This window comes from Leopardus geoffroyi, chromosome D3, assembly GCF_018350155.1.
Source record: "Leopardus geoffroyi isolate Oge1 chromosome D3, O.geoffroyi_Oge1_pat1.0, whole genome shotgun sequence".
Lineage (NCBI taxonomy): Eukaryota > Metazoa > Chordata > Mammalia > Carnivora > Felidae > Leopardus > Leopardus geoffroyi.
The window spans coordinates 57464226-57487294 of record NC_059339.1 but is presented as its reverse complement, the minus strand read 5'-3'; the positions used below and the strand labels follow the sequence as shown (position 1 = coordinate 57487294).

General features: G+C 45.5%; 1 protein-coding gene across 16 annotated transcripts in view; it reads right to left on the bottom strand.

Moving 5' to 3' along the window:
- The window catches only part of FHOD3 (formin homology 2 domain containing 3), a 471758-nt gene that overhangs the window by 271798 nt on the left and 176891 nt on the right, over positions 1-23069 (bottom strand). For all 16 annotated transcript variants that reach the window (XM_045458615.1, XM_045458602.1, XM_045458603.1 and 13 more), the window contains exon 4: positions 1011-1078. In XM_045458615.1, the coding sequence (XP_045314571.1) occupies positions 1011-1078 (68 nt within the window). The remainder of the gene's footprint in view (positions 1-1010; positions 1079-23069) is intronic.

Sequence of the window (23069 nt, the reverse complement as noted above, 5' to 3'; positions counted from 1 at the left end):
CATGGTGCGTGAGTTTGAGCCCTGTGTCGGGCTCTGTGCTGATAGCTCAGAGCCTGGAGCCTGCTTTGGATTCTGTGTCTCCCTCTCTCTCTGTCCCTCCCCCGCTTGTGCTCTGTCTCTCTCAAAAATAAGTATTAAAAAAATAAAAAATAAAAATAAAAAAAACTATCACTGACAAAATTTTTTAAGAATATGGCTAAGACAGGAACTGAAGAGAAGAGGGATATACCCTAGGAATATACAGACACTCAGTGCACGTGCTACCTCCTGACTCTGCCCAGACAGCAGCCTCCCCCTCCTCTCCTGGCTCTGTCCCTCTCTCCTCTTGGCTGCTCACAAGTGAGAGTCTCTCAGCTTGCCTGCTCCCCTGTTCTGGCCTTCTTCACTAGGCCCGGGACTTTCTCAGGGGGAAGACTTAGGAAGAAAGGATAAAATGGACCCTGCATGTGTGCACAAGGGACACATCCACAGCAGCATGGTTTCTAAAATAGCCAACATTGGGAATAAACCAACAGAAGAGTGAACAAAGCCAATTATGCTTTATTCATACAATAGACGACTCAGAGCTACGTCAGTCATGCCCGTTTTCACTAAATAAGCTGGAGTATGATCCATGCAGCATAACATGTATGAAGTTAACAAAGGATATGCATACTCTTGGTGAATATTCACCAACAGCATGGAAACATGGACACAGAGGGGGCCTGGGGTGGGAGGAAGATGGTTAGTACTGGGGACAACGCAACACCTCAATTATATCTGCAGTAGGTTTTTCTTTTTAAAAGTCTGAAGTCAGCATGGAACAACATGATTTGGTAAAGTCGTCTTTACTTATGTTTGAAATATTTAACAGGGTAAAAATAGTCTCAACTGAGACTCTGACCTAATTGACATTTTAATCGAAAGGAACTTTTCTTTCCGTAACCAGTAAGAGGCAGAAACAGGTTTGTATCTGATTCCATAAGCAATAAAAAAACAGGACCTGTGAGCACACGTGTCTTCTTTTTTACCTGAAATATCTGCTTCAGGGAGAAAAGAGCCCTTCTTAAATCTCGCCCACTGGAGTTGTACAGTTTTTCTGAAATAAAAAACATAACATATAAAATTAATTAAACTGATGCAATCAAGGGTAAAGACACAAAGAGAACACTAACAATGAACAGAATGTCCACTGCAGAGGTGAGGGGACTGGATCCAGTTAAGATACAGACCTCACCTCAGATGGTACAAGGAACAGTCCAGGCTGCTACAGGTGGCCGGAAGAGGGGATGAGTGAGTTTTAGAGACCAACGCCCCACATGCACCCTCAGCCCCCACCCTCCCTCTCTCCAGACTTCTAGTCCCAGCTGTTTGTAGACCATTGTACTCGATAGCCAACTATATCCGGCAAATGAACACAGTCATGATGGAATGCATCCTCCCTCCTCCTTCCTTCCTGGCCTCACGGCCCCAGCACCACTGTGCTTTCTGCAGCTGGGCTCAGCTTTGAGGCACCTCTTCTTCCTGGGATCTAACGGTCAAGGGCCTTAAAGATCCAAGGGCAGCACAGGACGCTGTGCTGGATTAAGGACTGGATGTCTTGGCGATGGCCCTCTAAGCAGCCTCTGCTCTGCCTGCTCCTGGGCTCTCACTCATGTTCAAGAACGGGTCTGGCCCTGAGCCAGGCGGACAGAGGAGCCCTGTGTCAGGCTTCTCTGGCTCAAGATGCAGGCCAACTCCTACAACCCCTGTGTTCCCCTCAGTCATATTTAACACATTCTCGTTAGGTCAGGCCCAGCGAATAAGGAGGTGACCCCAACCTAACACCCAACCTCCAGAGGTCCCAACATGACAGGAAGATGAATGAATATGCCACAATTACTAGTTAGCCAGCGGAGGAGAGCTGCAAAGTGCCGAGGGCACATAGGAGGAGGGGAGAGACCAGTTATCCCGGTCTACACAGAAGGCCTGGAAGTGCAGAGTACTCAGCTTCACACAACTCAAGTGTGGCCCTGACCCACGTGATTCCGCTGGCAGGTCAGGTTCCTCACATCGGGCACCAGGCTTTCCCAATACACCGCACCCAACATGTATTTCCTGAGTGTCTGCCAGGAACTGTTCTAGGCACCAGGTAGTGAAGAGTGAACTTAATAAGAGCAACAACTAAGCAGTCAGCCTGCATTTCAAAGCTGGTGTCACCACCTACTTGGGAGATGACCTTGAACAATGTAGTCTACTTCTAAGTCTTGGATTTCCTGGTCTATAAAATGAGAACAGGTAACAATAGACTTAGAGGATGAAAGTTTTGTGTTATGCCAAACACTGATAGGACAAAGGCAGATACCAAAGCATTTAAAACGTTATAAAGTAGTCAATAGCAGTGTTATTCTGGTGGCTGGCCACTCTGAGCTTCAATTTCAGCATATGGGGGGCAATGCCCAGAATCACATTCTCTGCTTATGTCATAGACTTGAGTGGAAGGCCATGGAATACACAGGTCTAAAAGAGTTGGCAGAAGTCTGCTCATGAGAAGAATATTCCCATTTTGCACAGTAGCTCTGAAAGTGAACAGGCTCCCACTTTAGATTCAGAAGGATGTAGGGCAGGTGGGACTCAGCAATTATGGTGGTAACGTCCCCCAAAGGCCTCCCCACAGACATCTTGACCTCTTCCCATCCACTTTCCAGACCACGGCCAGAAGGATTGGGTGACCACCTGATGACATCACCGCTCCTATTTAAACCCTTTGATGGCTGCCCCTGCACGGAGAATGAAATCCAAGATCCTCTGTATGACCCATCAAGCCCTTGATCATGCAGCCTTGGCCGCCTCCCTCACTGCGTTGCAGACACTGGTTTTCTCGAGGCAACTTGGGCAGGGGTCAGGTTCCTCCAGACTCAAAACCTACGAAGACACCCAGTAAGTGGCAGAGGCTAGATTACGTCAGATTGGGGGGTCTGTGGTGTCTGACCCCAAGGCCTTCTCATTGTTTGACCACCATGGAATCTACCACGTCTATACAATATACAGTTGATGATCACTTATTATGAAGAGTTTTGATTAAGAGAGTATGCATTGTCTTCCTAAAAACAAGTATCTGAGAAAACTCTAGAGGAATCAACCACCCCTAAAATGAACATCTAGTTTATCATAGACCCTAAGACATGAAGCCCAGACAACTTTCAAGTTGACTTCTAAAATGTCTGCATGGCCTCGAAATACATTAAATAATAAATAAATGGAGTTAACTGCATCACCCCTGGGTCTGGTCCTCGGGGCGATCACTTGTTCAGTTTCCACAGCTAACATCTCAGATTTCTCAAAGTTTGGGTTTTGCCACTACCACTTCTAATAAATAAGAACAAATCTATCAGATGCAAGTATGGGGCTATAGAAATGAAGAAGAAGGGCAGATTTATCTTATCCAGGAAGAGGATCAGAAGACAGAGTCAATTCCAAGTACCTCTTTATAAGGTGGTAAGGCTCGCGGTAGACTTTCTTGCATATATACCACTAGGTAACCAGCAGAAATAGTCTTAAGTGAATTCACACTATCACAGAGCCTCCTTTAGTTACCAATGATCTGTCCTGGCTTCCAGTTCATGTGAATGAAAATGACGGTTAGTTGTGTTCAGGTTAAGGTTTTAGTACTTGGTATGATAGTCAAAATCAGGTAAAAAAAAAAAAATCAAATTTAGCTGAAAATGACAATATTTTGTTGAGGATTTTTTACATCTATATTCATGAAGCATATTGATGTGTATGTAGTTTTGTTTCCTTTTTTTTTTTTTAATGGTGCTGATGTTGAGGCAATGCTGATCTCATGAGTTGGGAGTATTCCCTCCTCTTCGACTTTCAGAGCAAGTCTGTATAGAGTTGGTATTATATATTCCTTAAATGTTTGGCAGAATTCTCCAGTGATGCTACCTGGGCCAAGAGTTCTCCTTATTGGAAGGTTTTCAAATATGAATTCAATCTCTTCAATTAGTATAAGGCTCTTCTGATTATTTCTTCTTGAATGACCTTTAATAATTTGTATCTTTCAAGGAATGTTTTCCAATTCACCTAAGTTGTTCAATGTATGGGCATAAAGTTGTTCATAATATTCCCGATCATCCTTTTATTGACTTTAGCAATCTCTTCTCTTATTCCTGTTATTGGTAATCTGTGTCTTTCTTCCCTTTAACTTGGTCTGGCTAAAGATATATCACATTTTATTGCTCTTTTCAAGCAACTTTTGATTTCATTGTTCTTTCCTTTCCTAATTTTTATATCATTTTCCTCCTTCTGCTTGCTTTTGGCCTAATTTGTTCTTTTTTCCTACTTTCTTAAGGTGGAAATTTAAACGACTGATTTGAAACCTTTCTTCTTTTCTAATGTAAGTAGTTAGTGCTATAAACATCTCCCTGAGCACAGCTTTGGCTACACTCTGCAAAATTTGATACATTGTTTTTGTTTTCATTCAGTTCAAAATTGAATGAATGATGAGTATTTCATTCCACTCAAAATGTGTTGGTTTGTTTACACCTATGGCTTATTTAGAAGTACACTGTTTAACTTCCAAATATTTAGGAATTTTCCAAGTATCTTTTTGTTACCGATTTCTAGTTTCTTTTTTTTAACAAGATGATAAGAACTTTTTATTTTGCCTTTCTTCATTTCTCAAACTTACATAATAGAGTATATCACCCTCCTTTTTTTTGGAATTTTTAAAAACATTTAGATTCGAGTTAGTTAACATATAGTGTAGTATTGGTTTCAGGAGAATTTAATGATTCATTGCTTACACATAACACCCAGTGCTCATCCCAAGAAGCTGCCCTCTTTTTGTTTAAGTTTATTTTGAGAGAGAGAGTCTACACGTGAGGAGGGAGGGGCAGAGAGAGGGGACGAGATAGAATCCCAAGTGGGCTCTATACTGTCAGAATGCATCCCAATGTGGGGTTCAAACCCACAAACCCTGAGATCGTGACCTGAGCAGAAACCAAGAGGTGGACGCTCAAACAACTGAGCCACCCAGGCACCCTCAATAAGTGCCCTCTTTAATGCCCATCCCCGCCCCCCACCTTCCCTCCAGCAATCCTCAGTTTGCTGTCTACATTTAAGAGTCTCTTATAGCTTGCCTCCCATCTTTATCTTTTCTTCCCCTCCCCTATGTTCATCTGCTTTGTTTCTTAAATTCCACATGAGTGAAATCATATGATTTTTCTCATTGTCTTTGACTGACTTTGCTTAGCATAATACACTCAAGTTCCATCCATGTTGTTGCAAATAGCAAGATTTCATTTTTTTTTTTTTTTGATCACTGAGTAATATTTCATTGTATATAGATAAACCGCATCTTCTTTATCCATTCATCCATCAATGGCTATTTGGTCTCTTTCCATACTTTGGCTATTGTTGATAGCACTGCTATGAACATTGGAGGGCATGGGTCCCTTCAAATCAGCATTTTGGCATCCTTTGGATAAATACCTAGTAGTGCCACTGATGGGTCGCAGGGTAATTCTTTTTTTTTTTTTTTTTTAACTTTTTGAGGAACCTCCATACTTTTTTCCAGAGCAGCTGCACCAGTTTCATTCCCACCAACAGTGCAAAAGGGTTCCCCTTTCTTGGCATCCTCACCATCTGTTGTTTCCTCAGTTGTTAATTGTAGCGGTTCTGACAGGTCCGAGGTGGTATCTCAGTGGTCACTTTTGGTTAGTATTTGCATGGTGTAGAGTTTCTCGTAGTTATAGTTGCAATTGTTTTTATCTAGTCTGATAACCTCTCTTTTAGTTGATACGCATCCACCGCATATTTTTAGCATCTAGGACATCACAAAGGACTCTTCGGTGGCACTAGAACAGAAGACCTCAGGGAGGCCTGATGGTGCCTTCCACCCTTTGATGAGAAACATGCTTGTACAAATGCCAAAAATATCTTTCAGTGGTGCCAAAAAACTCTCCCCCTTTTTTTTTCCAAGTCTCTATTAAAACAAACCACAATTTCTATTTGAAAAGTCTTTCTATTTCAATTGTCCTTAATTAAAAAATAAGACTATTCATAGTTATTAATTTTATTCATTCATTCAGCTGTTTGGAATAATTATTTAATGAAATAGTAAAGTTCCCAAATAATTCTTTAATGCCAGAGAATTCTCACTACAAACTTCAGAGAAAGATTCACATATTTTAATGTAGTTTTGCCTTTTTAATAACAAATCTCAAAAGATCAGCCATCTTATTTAAGAATATTACATATTTTGGCTGAAATGTCCTTTAAAGGGCAAAGTGTTTTTATTCCATATGTTAAAAGCACTCCATGAGGTCTAGACCAGAAATTCTTCCAATCTGGCATCTGTTAAATTGTAGTTTTTTGTTTGTTTGTTTTTTTTTAACCATTCATGGAAGTGATTAGCAGTGATGTTTCACTTTTATGGACCAAGGTATCTTCTCCCCAAGTACTGCAAAACCTTTTTTGTTTTTTCTATGCAACTGATATTTTTACAAATGAAACATGAAAACATGAAAACATGGAAATCCTCACCACTGTGGTTGAAATTAAAAGGACCAATTAGTTATCCCAAGAGGTATTACTCTGATTTTGATAAGATCATTTATATTGCCTTTCTTAAAGAACCAAGATCATGGGGTAAAATGAAATTACAGTGCTTAATTAAAACTCAAAGTTGCCCTCTATTTTTAAAACATAGTGATACCAGATAGCCTCTATACTCATCCTAACATGTTCTATTGTTTCTTCACATACATTTTAGGAGACACCAGGGTTTACCTAGAACAAATAGGATTAGGAACCAAGCACATTTGTAAGTGACATACAAGCATACATTGGAGATATTCCAAGTTCAATTCCCAAACAATGCAATCAAGTAACTATAACAATAAAGCAAGTCAAGAGAATTTTTTGGTTTCCCAGTGCATATACAAGTTACGTTGACACTATACTATCATCTATTGAGTGTGCAATATTACATCTAAAAAAAAAAACAATGTACATATCTTAATTTAAAAATAACTTTATTGCTAAAAAGCTAACCATCTGAGCTTTCAGCAAACAGTCATCTCTGATTCCAAATCAACGTAATAGATGTAACAATAAAAAAGTTTGAAATATTGTGAGAATTACCAAAATATGACAGAGACATGAAGCGAGCAAATGCTGTTGGAAAAATGGCACCAATAGACTTGCTTGACACAGGGTTGCCATAAAACTTTCAAATTTGTGAAGAAAATCGTACCATCTGCCAAGTGCAATCACGTGCAATAAAATGAGGCATGCCTATATCCTTTATCACATTGAGAGGCACACACAGCTCCTGCTGGCAGAGGACCAGCCAGCAGACATTTCATCACATCAGATATTGGGCTCAAACCAGTGACTACTGATAGCCTTTTGGTGTCATTCAAGAGCAGCCCACACAGGCCAAAGGAGAAGCACTCCTTCCTACCGCCCAGGTCCCAGCTTCCTCGATTCAGGGCTACCCATGCCACGGGAGGCATGGGCTCGAGCTTTAACTGCTGGCCACTCTCTGGAGTTCAAGAAACTAAGTGTTCTATTTGTGTCACATCCAGGCCTCACCATACGGGAAGTCAGACTTACCACGGTTGTGCAGGCCTCCCTTTCAAGTTAGACTAAAGTGTGCAGGGCTCACCTAGGAATACGACTGGCCTGGTAGCTTCTTGAGGGTATGTCTGACATAGCTCCTGGATGCATCCACATCAATCACTCCTCCTTTAGAAGCAGCAGTCTATGCACAGTTCAGGTGTGAGTCTTAATCAGGGCTTACAGGAGTACACGCAAGGCTTCCTTACAGAGGGGTGACTGAGAACCGTGGCACTCCCTTGCTCTGCCCTCCGTGTCCACAGCCTCTGCTCTCTGTGTGCATCCTCATGCGTGCACATCCATGTGCACACTGGGCTTCAGCCTATGAAGGAGGAAACAGAGCTCGGAGGTCCTCTTACTCTCCCACACACCCAATCCACTGTGCAGACTGTTCTAATGGGTCCCAAATCCCGCGAGAGGGAATTTCATACATCCCTACTACCTGAAAGTCAGCTAACACAAAAGAGAGAGGGCATCAAATGTAGAGCAGGGAGAGAGGCCCAGAGCCCACCCTATGCCAGCAAGAGGGCAGCTCCAGAGGCTTCTTCCAGGAGTTCACAGAGCCTCTCTCCCTTTTCCTCTTTGTCCACCTACATTGTGAACACATGCTAAAGAGCATGCAGCCTCTACTGGGGAGGATGGGGGTACAAGAGAAGACAGATCTGGCCGCCCCAGACTCAGCTTAAGAGTCCTAAGTCAGAGCACTGGGGAAGAAGATGCCCATGTAAGAAGTGGCAAGTATCAAAAAAACACATGTCAACTCAAAACTGAAACCCTATGTGTAAAAAGGAGGGCTGGATTCAGATTGGAGTCCAGAAGATTTGCCATTCTCACCAAGCTTGGAGACAGCCAGGTGGGAGGTATGCAAAGAGGAACCCCACCTTCCATCAGCACGGCCCCAAGGGTGGACAGAAGTCTTGAGAGCTCTGGTGGCAGAAGGTCCCATGGGAGAGGCCGGGCCAGCTCCAGTAGTGAGCAAGGCTGTAATGGGCCAATGATGCATCCATTCTCATTAAAGTCAAGTACAGCCCATGGTTGGCCAATATGTGTTTATTCTCCACCTTCTTCCAAACTCAATCTGCCCAGGATGCAGTCATTTGTATAGCACTAGCCTTTGAGTGAAAGGTTATTTTGAGCCTCCATTTGGTGGGGTAAGGAGGCATCAGCAGAATAACCACCCCTATCTTTTCTCTCCATGGTTCATGCCTTTTAAAATGAAACCTGTTCCTTTAAGAGACACAATTAATGTATCATACTTTAAACCAGCTTACAATAATGAGCTGAGGGCAAATTAATTAAAGGCCATTAGGGACCATTCCTGTTCCATCACTGGGAAGGAAAGCTGCATGGCCCGCAAACATCAGTGCTGACAGGCACAGCCAGAGAGTTCCTGTGCTGCCTGCTCAGCCAAGAGCACAGTGACGAAAACCTCGTGTGGGGAAAGGAGACCAGGACGTTAGAATGAATCGATACAAAGAAGGGGGGAGGGGAGGAAGGGAGAGAGAGAACCTATTTAAGTTAGTGACAGAATGTGGAGGGGAGGAACCCAAGGCATCTGTGAGTGTGACAAGGGAAGTAGGAAAATGAAAGATCATTCTAGAACATCATGCTTCAAGACCCATAAAAATCACTGACTTAGGGCTAATAATTTCAGCACCCTTCTCTCACCAAGTGCCAAACACATTAAGCAAGCGTTCTATGGGAGAGCTTGGACCAAGACCCAGGAGGCCCTCCTCTGCACAGAGTAACAAGATAGTAAGTTTCCTCTTAACCTTGGGCTGCCACAGGGGCAGTTCAGTCAGTTGAGCGTCTGACTTCGGCTGAGGTCATGATCTCACAGTTCGTGAGTTCAAGCCCCCATCAGGCCCACTTCTGTCAGTTTGGGACCTGCTTTGGATCCTCTGTCCCCCTCTCTCTCTGCCCCTTCCCTATTCTCTTTCTCAAAAATAACCATTTTTTAAAAACTTAAAAATAAAACCTTGGGCTGCCACAAAAGACATCATACCAAGAAGATTTATGCATAGGCAAAATGCTCACACCTCCATTTAAAACTCCGTTGGCACCAGCTACAGAGAACACAGCCATTGTGATTTTTCAGACGGAGCGAAGAGAAGCGACCCAGGCATTGGCGGGGTGACATCCGCTTTTCAGAGCCACCCATCGGAGCGCTGGTGAGGAACTCTGCAAAGTGACACAAGACAGCCTGCAGAAGTCGCTGGCCAGGCTGACGTTATGCCCCGTTTCCCCAGCAAGTCTGCAGGCCCAAGCACCCATCAGCATTGAGTGAGTCCAAAGAATTCCACTCTGGCCATTCTTCCCATGACTTTCAATGTGCCACCGACACAAAACCACCATCAAATAAAATGCCACCATCAAATAAAACCCACTTCAACCCGCAAGTGTTGCTTCCTTAGTATGTGTTGATACTTAAAAAAACCAAAGTGGCATAGTAGAAAATTTGCCAGGGAACACACTGATACTTTAGAAATCATCTTTTTCCAGCAACGTATAAACTTTTCAAAGTCATGGTTTCATTGGTAAGTTATATACAGGTCATCAACAACGTTCATGTCAGAGGGTACGGGTACTTCCCGTGGGCCTCCCGGACATTGTGTGGACCACGGCTTCTCAGCCTGATCTAACCCAGCATCTTTATTTCACAGGTGAAGAAACTAAGACCTGAGGGGTACGGGGTTGCTGGTCCCAGCACTGGGATTGGAGGCCCTAAGCAGTGGGGCAGGGGGAGGAACTGAGAAGGGCTTGTAGACACGGAACTAGCTGTGTGTTCTGTTTGTACAATAAAAATAAACTGGGCCACCGCAACTCATGTCCTAATCATGACATTCATGTCACTGTGTAAAATGAGAAAACTCACACACATACAAAAGCAAGGACTTCTGTTCTGGCCATCGGTTCTGAGAAGTGAGTGGTGGTGATGATGGTGAGGAGGGATGCATGAGGGCACCCCTCCCCCACCCACCGAGGCAGCCCATTCAACCGAAAGAGGCTACAAGTGAATGATAGCGAGGTTGTTGAGTCCTGAGCAGACAGAAGACTGCTCAAGGCCACCTTATTAAAACCAAATTCCCTTGGAATGTTATCACAGTGTAAATATTCATGTCACATAATCTTTATATGAATCCTTTATTGCTTCTCTACTAAGCAGATGTTATGCTGAGCAGCAGGGTGTCCAAGGTGGAGGAAGACGATCTCAGCCATCAAGAGCGGAGTAAGGGAGACAGATGCCCCCAAATAATGCCAAGGCTATGTGAGAACCTGATGGTGATGCTAAGGGACCACCAAGGAAGGACAGGCAACACCTGTGCCCCCTGAGGCTGGGGAGCAGATTCAAAAGAGGTGACACTGAACAAACTTCGAGGACTAAAAACCCCGGCGAGAAGCGCGGTGCAGAGGGGAACCCAAGGAAGAGAAGAGAGCAGGTGGGCAGCCTGGATGCTGCAGAAGGAAGCACTAGGTTCCAAGAGCACAAAGCACCCCGGCAGGCTGTGGCTGTGAGGCCAGAGACAAGGAGAGTCCTCGCAGAGAGGGGGCTCATGCTGCCACACCGTCACATGTCTCTCAGGCAGGGATGGAGGGCTCAGGAAGAATTTCCAAGCAGGAAGGAATCTACTGACACAAATTTTTATCAAGCTCACTGCCAGCACAGGCAGCCAGGGCAGAAGAAGCAGAATGGGGAGTGGGTAGGAGCTGAAAAGCAAGTAAAAGGCCGCCTGAGCAAGGGATGGTAGGTGGGGACAAGCAAGTGGGAACGGCGAGGAGGGGTTGATGTGGGAGTGATCTAGGGACAGAGCTGAATGTGGGCTGAGATGGGTGAAGGACCCCCAGATCTCCAGCTTGCCTACCGGGCTCATGGGGAGACCACTCCCACAGACATGGGACACTATGGGCAATCGCTACAAGCGAGCAGTGCCTCTGCCCTGACATGGACTCCCCAGGACAGCTGAATACCATCCTGGAATCTCCGGGGTCAGAAGAGGCCACACGCTCCAGCCTTCAAGCCCTGGCCTGGACCATGGCTTCCCTGCTTCCTCCACCTTGCCCCTCGCCAGTCACCTCCTCCTGATGACACCCTCCTGCATCTCCCAAACCCTCTGAGAACCCCTAGCATTCACCTATATTGTGACGCCTGTCACGCAGGGCCCCCTTCAAGTGGCAAACAGCTTCCAAGGAGCTGTTGACTAAGGAGGCTGCTCCAGACTTAAAAATCAGGTGACCGAGTGCATGTTTGGCTGCTTGCCCGCCATCACCATCGCCATCTGCCCAGCTCCACGCGCCTTCCTGCTTGTTACCTTGGGAGTCACTGTGCCCCCTTCCTCATGGTCAGAAGGTGGTCCAGGCAGAGCCTGGTACCTTCACTTCAACTTCATTTGTAGGCAACTGTTTCTCCCTCTGAATTTTAGGGAGCCGGCTAGCTTTTGGCCTCCAGGGAAGCACACTTCTGTCTGTTCCTATCTTCGCTTTCACAAAAGTGTCCCTTCTCAGATGCAAAAAGGCCAGATCAGCCACTGCAAGACACTTCACAAAGTGGAATTCTGTTTAACATGTGCCTTCCTGGCTCAGTTGGTTAAGAATCAAACTTCGGGCTCAGGTCATGATCTCACAGTTCATGAGTTTAAACCCCACATTGGCTTGTCTGCTGTCATCTCTGAGCCTGCTTGGGATCCTCAGTACCACCCCCCCCCACTCTCTGCCCCTCCCCAATTCGTGCTCTCCCTCCCTCTTAAAAATAAACATTAAAAAAAATTTTTTTTTAACATGACTTCTTTTCTTCCCAGTACCAAAGAGTGTAGAGACAGAAGGATCCACAAACATGCAGTCCCACCAGTCCTTGGAGAAGCTGAGCCCCTTGACCAATCCAGAGAACCCCCTAGGAGGCAAGAGGGGTCAGCACTTTGACAGTGCCCCTCTAAAAAGGCTGCTGACCCAGGAGTAATGAGATCATTATCATCTGAAAAGCAGCACCAACACCCTGAGGCAAGCAGTGCTGTGAAAAACAGGTGACGGGGACCTTTTACTTCAGAGGTCACTTCAGAACTCATTGGCCCACACCTCTGCCTCTCTAATAAATGGCATGGCTGTCTGCCCCCCTGCTTTCTTCCTTTCCTCTCCTGCTACATCTTCTTCCTTTGTGCTCATTAGGAATCTGGAGAACCTCAAGATATTTTATTTACAGGCTTGTATCATTCCCTTTCTTTTCAAATTCAGTTAAGACATTTAGATCTATGTTCTTCCAAAGTTACATATATTGCCCTTTCTAGTTCTCTTTTCTTAAGGTTTTATTTTTATTTATTTTTGAGACAGACAGAGCATGGGCAGGGGAAGGAGACACAGAATCCGAAGCAGGCTCCAGGCTCTGAGCTGTCAGCACAGAGCCTGATGTGGGGCTCCAACTCACGAGCCTTTAGATCATGACCTGAGCTGAAGTCGATTGCTTAACCGACTAAATCACCCAGGTGCCCTTCTTTCTAGTTCTCTTTTAGTAACAAGGAAACCACAGAGCTAAGTTGATTTTGCTGGAGTGGAGGGTGTTTTTCTCCTGAGCTGGCCACAGCATAATGGCAGTCACTGCCCTGCCATGCACCCTGCTCACCCCCTACTGGCAGGGCGCAAAGAGAAGGGAGGTTGCCTAAACAAAGGAGTCCTGCTCTGCTCTTCTGGAAGCTTCCAGAGTCCCAGGTGATACATACAGGAGACTATCCCTCCAAATCAGGGGTCAAGCCCAACCCTGCTTTACTCTCCAGGGAGAAAACTTAGGAGAAGAAAACCACCTCAGGACAAGGTCCAGAAACCACATACCCACTCCACCAGCTCCTGAGGACACTCATGGAAAACACTTAACCCTCTTACCCAGGTATCAGTTGTAGCCAGGACTGTCCTAGCCTTGGTCTCTGCAAAGTACCTCATTTTTCCCAGCCTCTGCTCACAGAAACTGCCACCCTGGGCCCCTGACCTCCTCTCTTGCCCACTCATGGGGCACTATATTCCCTTCACCTGCCCTCCCCTGCATCACCAGTTGGCAAGGTCCTTGCCCTGCACCGTGCACTGCTATGGTTTGCCCTCAGCCTTCTGCACTGTTTCACCATAGCCTGGGACAACATCGCTATGCAGACTCCTAAATTAGTGTTTGCAACTCAGAAGAAATTCCTCTCTGTGCCTCGGTTTTTTTTATGAGTGAAACACTTTTAGAAGTACACATCTGACACTTTGAAGTCATGTGATAACACAATAACGTTGGCAAATCACCTGGCAAATCACATCTTAATGCTCAGTAAAGACTACTTTTCCTTCCCTCTCCACCCCAAAGGCTTCAATGAGGTTTCTAAAAAATACCCAAGACTCTCCATAGGAAGAGGCAAGCCTTTCATGGGACTGGCAGGGAACCTAATGTCATCTGTCAGGGCTTTCTAACTGCGTGCTGAGAGGGTCACCTGAGCTCAGAGAGCCCTGGCTGGGCCCTGGGGGTGCCTTTCCAAACACGATCACTGCCCTGGATCAAGAGATAGCCTCTTCCTTCCTGGGGTCAATGGTTCTTGACAGGGAAAATGTTCACCATCCCTGTCCTAAACATTTTGAGGAAAAGAAGTGAATGTCTAATCCCTAGAGAAAAGATAAGGATCATTAGCTGGGGTCAAAAGGGAACAATCTGGCATCAATCATGTCACCGAGCAGAGATGGCAAAACTCCACAGTTCACCTGACCCACCCCATGGGGCCAGACTCTTCCTTTAAGTGTCTTTCAAGATGGCAACAGCCATTCATCTATGGCAAGTATCCTAGCACACAAACAAAACTGCACCCAAGACTGAGTTTTTAAGATGACTGTTTTGATAAGAGTTTTATTCACTAACCAAGGGGTGAGGACCGGAAGCACCACAGCATTTTTTCCTAATAATTTATTTTTTAATTTCCATCCAAATTAGTTAGCATATAGTGTCACAATGATTTCAGGAGTAGACTCCTTAGTGCCACTTACCCATTTAGCCCATCCCCCCTCCCACAACCCCTCCAGTAACCCTGTTTGTTCTCCATATTTATGAGTCTCTTCTGTTTTGTCCCCCTCCCTGGTTTTATATTATTTTTGCTTCCCTTCCCTTATGTTCATCTGTTTTGTCTCTTAAGTCCTCATATGAGTGAAGTCATATGGTATTTGTCTTTCTCTAATTTTGCTTAGCACAATACCCTCCAGTTCCATCCATGTAGTTGCAAATGGCAAGATTTCCTTCTTTTTGATCGCCGAGTAGTACTCCATTGTATATATATATATACACCTCTTCTTTATCCATTCATCCATCGATGGACATTTAGGCTCTTTCCATACTTCGGCTATTGTCGATAGTGCTGCTATAAACATAGGTGTGCATGGCATTTTTACAATTAAGCGCAGCCAACCTTAAATACTGGTTTTGTCTCCTGAAAAAACTCACATCTGAACTGAAGGTTTCTACACATCAAAAGCACAAACTGCATGCCAGTCCTTCCTGAGCTCCTGACACTTTCCCTCTGTGTTTATTTCCAGGCTGTGCCAAGGAGGGCTAGGCCGAGGTCCGTGCCTCCGCAGCAAGGAGCTGCAGACAAAACGCAAAATGACCCAAGCATAGCTTCTCGCCCCTTCCGTGGTAACAGCTGAGAGAGTCTAATATAGTGGAAGACAGAATTAGGAAACACTGTGCGTGTGGCTTCAAGTTTCAGGCAGACTTCCACTGCACAGAAGAGAACCAGAAAATCTAGGTATAGAAGCCTCTGTGGAATCAGTCTTTCTAAACCTAATTATTTCATCAATATCTCCTAATGAAATAAACTCCGCCTAGCTAGCTTCTCCCATCATGGAGCACAGGGGCTACTGCCTCCGAGCCACTTGCAGGCAGTTACCGTAGCAGGAAGGAGGAGTGCATCTCAGTCTCAAAGACGTACAGAAGACGGCGCGCCCTTGAGGAACCGAGAGTCTAATAGGACATATCTGTCAACAACAATGTTCAGTTCAGTGTGGGAAGGGCTTGGCGGGGAAAGGGTGTTCCGTAAACTTGGCAGTTCAAGGAGGTTTCCAGAAGCTAAGACTTCCAGCCCAATTCTGGGGTCAGAGTCATCCAGGTAAATAAAGGTAGGAATAGATTTCAGGATGAGGACACAGATGCCACAGACCCCAAGAAGTCAGAGCATCTGGGGTCACCAGGCAACCTTTGCAAGCCTATGACGCCAAGGAGAGCAGCCACGAATGGGCAGGATCGTTCCATGTCTCCAGATGAGACACAGGCTGACTCCGGGAGCAGTCTTCAATCACACTCATGGTAGGCTGACTCACTGACCAACACCATGTCCGCCATTTTGTACCAGTAATCATGCTAAGTTTTAGGTTCGCTGAATGTGGGTGGGGTCTTACCATGGTGGTGCCATTTGTTAGCAAATTAAAGCACTCCAGCGGCGCTCTCCCCATCTGCCTATTAGGCCCACTGCTCACATCTGGCGGACTCTGACTCCCTCCCCCTCTAGGGTCTCTGCCTCAGGAGCAGGAGCTCCACACTGGGGTTCACCTGCTCCCCCTGAGTCACCGCAAAGCGAAAGTACTAGGGCAGCCCCTGGATCCACAAGGACTTGTGGGGAGCGAGGGCTGGGAGCAGCTGAAGAGCCCAACTACCCACAGGACCGTGATCAGCTCCGCAGGCAGGCTCTCACCCTCCCAGGGCCTTCTCCAGCAATCCCCCACTGGAGGCTGAGCCAAGGGAGCCTTTAAAAGCAAGAGTCACAACCACAGGCCACTGACCGAAGATGACAAGCAAAAAGGCAGGTTCTTCTAACACCACAGTGCAGTCCTCACATCACCAGGAACTGGGCCGACCTACCGCTGGTTCGAGGACTTCAGGCAGGGCAAGTGAGTAAACTTCCGAGTGGTACACAAGAGGCAGGGCATGTTGGTGATGAACGGGGCCTTTGTAAGCGCTCAAGTTCTCTTTGCCTCATGGCAATCTACCATCCACCCACCCCCTCATGCCCAAGCTCCATGCACACTCCCGCAGGCACAGATAGCAGCCTGCATTCCTTCCCAAGGGCAGATGTATTTCCAGGAGTAGAAACTCAAGCGAGTGATAAAAGCTATGGGGCTGTCTCAGCCACACCCTCCGTGTCAACCATTATCTCTGTGGCAACCACTGAGAGCGAGTTGCACTTATAGTGACAGAACCAAGAACGGGAAGCTGGCAGGGGTGGCTCCATTTGGGCCCCCAGTGGGCTCTCCCTTGGACTCTGCCCTCACTCCACACAGACCAGAGCCACAGGCATGGAAAACGTCCTCAGTAATCTTTGTGGTCGGACAGCAGGGCCCCAGCCTTCGCCACACCCCCCGAGGGGCTGGAGCTCTTTCCCCAGGAAAGAGACATGGAGACCCGTCATTATACCACACTTAGAGGCTCCCTCCAACACTGACTGCGGATAAAGGTGCCATTAGAACAAAACCAAGCACCCTAACTGTTGCTTTGCGGTGCAAGGAAGTAGAGATTTGTTTCATTTTTCTCCTAGCCTGAAAATTAGGAGGTGACCTGTTGTTGTTTTTTCCCCCCCATTCTCTTTGGGATCCAAAACTACTAGATTTTAGCCTTATTTCACCATTTAATACCTGTATTTAGAGGACACTTAAATTTAAGCAAAGTCAGCCGTTAAGTCATGGAGGCACTTTTCGGCACCTCCACGAATTAAGAACTTAAAGAGCAACTCTGCCCTGTCCAGTCCTGTATGTGGCGCATGAGGGACACACAAGGGATACAGCCACATCCTATTTTTGGTTGCAAAGGAAATCATCAAATTCGCACTGCACGCTTTCTGCAACACATAATAAAAGAATTGCACAAGTCAACAGAAAAAGGTCTCGAGAAATCAACAACAAAAGGAAGAAATGAGAGGCACAGGCTGCCCTCATGGCTGAGAATCATCCACAGATGGAACAGTCGCACGACAGGGTTTACTTTAACATTTACTTATTTTTGAGAGAGAGAGAGAGAGAGAGAGAGAGCGCGCGCGCAAGCATGAGCAGGGGAGGGGCACAGAGAGAAGGGAGACACAAAATCTGAAGCAGGCTCCGGGCTGTCAGCACAGAGCCCGACGCGGGGCTTGAGTTCAAGAACCACAAGATCATGACCTGAGCCGAAGTCGGACACTTAACCGACCTAGCTACCCAGGCACCCCAACAGGGTTTACTTTAAAACAGTCCAGTGTAGGGATGCCAGGGTGGTTCAGTCAGTAAAGCGTCCAATTTCGGCTCAGGTCATGATCTCAAGATTCATGGGTTTGAGCCCCACATCAGACACTGTGCTGACAGCTCAGAGCCTGGAGCCTGCTTCAGATTCTGTGTCACAGTCTGCCTCTGCCTCTCCCCCATTCGCACTCCATCTCTGTCTGTCTGTCTCTCTCTCTCTCAAAAATAAACATAAAAAAAAACCACAGTGCAATGTAAACAGTTGATGCACATTACCTTTAATCTTCTCATGCTGGAATGTGCACAGAAATCTAGGGAGTCGTCTGCTGCAGATCTGGATTCAGTAGATCTGGGGTAAGCCCAACTTTCTGCATTTCAATCAAACTCACAGGTCCCAGGACCACCCTGGGAGAACCACTGACCTTGGGGCATTTAGTTACCACCTGAAGACCCTGAAGGAGAGGCCACACACCAGGGGGACTAGTTACAATTTGAAGGAGTACATGGAAAGTGTAGCTACTACAGGTGCTTCTAATCTTGCTGTCTATACCTGATCCTCAGGGCTCATTAACCAGCAGGGGAGAGGACAAAATACTTCCCCAACCACACAGTGTGTGGTTGTCAAGACAGGTCACTGGCTAGACAGACGGGGCTGGCACCCCCATCCTTGAACCGCAGTTAATCTTCAAGCCAGCCCTTCACTAGAAATATGAGGGTAAAATAAAACCCGCCCTGCTCCTGTGAAAATACTTGGTAATGCCCTTTACCACTGTTACAACCTTTTTACCCGGGAATAGAACAAAATGAGCCAGTAGAGGGTAGACTCCCCTGAAACATACATGATTTCCCCGCTCAATGAAGAGATTAACTCATCTACAGCACAACACCAAAAAATGACAAGCCAAAAAGGGAAAAGAACAGGTGTGAACTGGTACCACTTGTCCCTTCCTTTTTCAGCTCAAAGACACTGTTGGCTGGCTGAGTGGAGCAAGGAGCCGAGCCTGATTCCACTGATTCACGTCTAGTGGCACTGACCCAGACTGCTCCGGCCTCTCCATGAGCCACCCTGCCCTGCTGCCTCGTCCTGGGTTCCAGCTGTGCTTAAAAAAAAAACCAAAAACACAAAAAAACAAAAAACCCTGGGTCATTTGCAGCGACTGGCCTTCCAACCAGAAGTCACTACCTGGAAAAACCCCAAATTCTTCCAATCCTTCCCTCCCAAAGCACAATGCTCCCAGGCCACTCTGGAGCCAGCACAGGGAGCCTGAGGGATGCATTTAAAGGGAGGTTCTGGGGGCACCTGGGTAGTTCTGTCAGTTAAGCGTCTGACTTTGGCTCAGGTCATGATCTCACAGTCCATGAGTTCGAGCCCCGCATTGGGCTCTGTGCTGACAGCCTGGAGCCTGCTTTAGAATCTCTGTCTCCCTCTCTCTCTGCCCCTCCCCCACTCTCACTCTGTCTCTCTCAAAAATAAAGATTAAAAATAATAAAATAATAAATAAAAATTTAAAAAAATAAAGGGAGGTTCTACCCCTCTTCCCGGGGTTCTAAGTTCATACATCTGTTCCCAGGGCATGAGCGCATCTGGTTGGCTCCAAGAAGAGCCCATGGTGGCCCTCGGCTATCATTCTTACCACATGTGACTCGTGCATTTTGAACCTGTAGGTATTCTACAGTGTTCTGTCTCTTAAGTGCTGATCTTGGAATATTCAATTCAGTTCAAACCAGTATTTACTGGACTCAGGTCTGAAAGAAAAATAGGCTTGCTCCCTAGGAACTTCTCAACTAGTGTCAAAGCAATTCCACAAGTCTTAGGTGACTGCTTCAGAGATCACAGCAGAGGGACCAGGGCCTGCTCCTGATGCTCAGACTAGAGTCCTGTGGCCAGCCCTTCCGCTTCTCCCTCCTACATGCACAGTCTCATCTGGCAGGGGGCTCATCCAACCCTTTCTTATGACTGCCTTTCTGCATCCCCGGTCCAAGCAATCTTCCCTCACCTGGGTCATGCAATGGCCTCCTATCTGGTTGCTCTGCCTTTCCGCCCTTGTCCCCACTTGATTCATGGCCTCACATCTTCAGACCCTTAAGAAGACACTCCCTTCTGGATGAGACCTTTCCTGGCTACCCTATTTCAAATCACCAATGTGCGTTCAAATATACACAACTCAGAACCACTCGCCTATTGTTCCTAACACAGGCTACCCTCTTTACTTATTTACCCTGTTTACTATCTGTCTCCCCCAGTGCAATGCAAGCTCTGCAAGAACAGAGATTCGTGCCTGCTTTATGCATCGCTATAGCCCCAGGATCTTAAACAGTGACTGACACATAATAGGTACAGAATACATTTTTGTGGAGTAAATGAAAGAATCAGTACCTTCCCTCCCCTCCCTCTGATCTTATGAATAGGGTGTTTGAAGTTTGTTTCCACCCCCTTCTTTTATATAATTTCTGGAAGCTAGGAATAGCTTTCAGGATCTTTAAGTGTCAGACACACCCACTTTCTGCCTGATTCCTTAAAACTCCAACCCAGATCCTGACGTCAAATAGTGCCTAGCTTCCTTCACATCACTGTTTTGAATTAAGGAAAAATGAATTAATTTGTTCTCACCCTTAAGGAGATTAATGGCAGAAGTGGCGGGTTCAGAAAGCTTGCCTAGGATTGGGGAGTATAGAGACTTTTTCTTTAGTGGGTAGGAGGGGAAGGAATGCTTTTTAAAATGCCAGCTGTCTGATAAAAATACTTGTCTTTGGTGGTTTCTATTGTGATTAACCTATCCCCAACATTATTTTCCATGTTTAATTAACTTGGGAAGAATGAAAGTCACATCTTTATAATTTGCATTTTGGGTTTATTTTGAGGCGAGGTGTTAATTCAAAATATCAAGACAAAAATACTTGTTTGGTATCTGTCCATGGTACCAGTCCCCACTTTCAGAACCACATAAAAAAGCTCTCTGTGGCAACCAACTTGGGTGAAAACAAGGTAGAAGGTGACAGGGAGAAAGGGAGGGTGGTGAACACTGCCTTACCAAAAGCAGAGTTTTCCACCTTTTTCCCAGGCACCAGTACAACAATGTAAGGAAAATTTGCAATCTCAATAGAAGGACCACATGTTAATACTCCCTTTCTTTTCATTGTCTTCTCTGAAATTCTGTAGCCCTAGAGAGTTTTGGCTCACTTGAAGAGTTTGGTCCAAAAGGAGGCCTTTCAAGAGTAGATTACAGCTGACTGCAGAAATTCCTGAGGCAATTTACTAAGAAAAGAGAAGTAGACAGCAAACACAGAATGCAACAATGATTTTCTACCACTCCCCTCCTTCCTTCCATCCCGTTGCTTTTCTCCTTCAGTGAAAGAAAAAAAAGAAAATCTATGGGAAATTAAGGTTTATTTCCAACACTAGCTACAGAATGCTTTAAAAGCCCTAACAAAAGGAATTGCACTCTTCAAAAAGACTCCCAATGCTGCCAGCCCAACGCGGCACAAGGAAACCATGGTTGGAAAGGACTTGAGTTTCCAGAGAAGTCTGAATGCTCTCTTAATGCCACAAGGAAGGAAAGGGTTAAAACAGGAGAAGAATACTGATGGAATCCCAACTTTAGGTTTTGGGAACATTTTGGAATCCCAAAGCAGAGCAGGTAAATGGAGGACATTCATGGCATCATGATGACCCTTAACTGAGATCATTACTAAAATCTGTTTATACATAAGAAATGCCAATTATACGCTAATGTTGAAGTTGGTCTGTTCTACTGAACTGGGTTGCTACAAAGATATAAATTAAGGACCAAATGCTATTCACTGCAATTTCTTTTGTGTATAATATCTCATCACAATAGTGAGCAAGATGATTATAGTCATTCTCCCTTCACTAGATTGTCACGGGAACTGCAAGCCTCCAGAATAAAGTTTAAAAACCAGCCAAGTAAAAAAAGTCTTTGAATAACTTAAATGGTTGTCAATAGTAATAATGTCATTGAAGCCACAGGCAAGAGCCTCATGTTTGGTGTTCCTAAGACAAAAGAACCATAATTAAGTGGCATTTCCTCTTCTGGGAGGACACTCTAGCTACCCCCAGTTTTCTGCCATGGAAACCTTTGATTGACAGTGGACACCTCCATGCATGTCTGCAAATACTTCTCTTCAGAATTACATCAAAATTTGTGCATGGTTTTAATGGTGTCCATGGTGATGTGGTGTTAGAACACAGCAAATTGGAGGCAGTACACAAAGCATGGCATTGATTATGGTGGCTCAATATGTCTAGAGCAACACGGAGGAAGAGAAGGCTCTGGCCAATGGACCCACAATGTCTGTGGCTCACAGAAAAGCCATCTCCTACTAGGCCATCAAGGTGTACCTGCATGGAAGCAGGCCAATTTGAAAAATGTCCATTTGCCAAACCCAACCCGTGGAATTTACATGTCTCTCTTCATCACTTAGGACATGCTGGTAATTTGGTTGAACATGATGGTTTTAACAGCTACTTCTACCTGGATCTGGATGACCATTCTTAGGAAAAAGAATTTGTTTCTGACCCAGCCCCCTGCAGCTGCAGCTGGGAAGAGTCTTAGGGGAGTGGGTAGAAGGGAGTGGGGGCATCAAGCACAGCTTAACTGGGCAGTCGACAGGAAAGGCAGGTCAAAGGAGGAAGGTTGGGGGTGGGGACATGTAAATAGAGGCAATTCAAGGCATCATGATAATCCTTAACTGAGATCATTACCAATACGTGCTTATGTATGAAAAATGCAAAATTTTCCCTAATACTGACATCCTTTTTTAGGACAAACATTTGTGCCCCCCATATTGCCTAGCACATTCCTAATACACACATACACACACACACACACACACACACCACACAGTGGTAGTATACATACATTCTGACCATTTTCATTTCACAGGATGAAAACCACTTGATCCCTTAGATCTCAGTTACCTCCTCTGTAAATATAGGGCTTTAAGTTTAACTACCTCTTTAGTCATTTGTTGCCCTAAGATTCAAGGAGAAAGGATTCAAAGACCATCTAGTCTCTTTTTATATCTCTTTCATCCCCCTTTATCTATTTATTCCCCCTCTAAAAACTATCAACTCCATTTCTTGCCTCTTGAGGAAGAGTCTCTCCTTGACCAAACTCCGGCCAATCTCCTCTGAGCCTTCTTCTCTACTAGGCCTCAACCTTGGCCTGTAAAAACTTCAACAGGGAGGCCTGGCTGGCTCAGCAGGTAAAGCATGCAACTCCATCTCAGAGTCGTGAGTTCAAGCCCTACATTGGGCATGA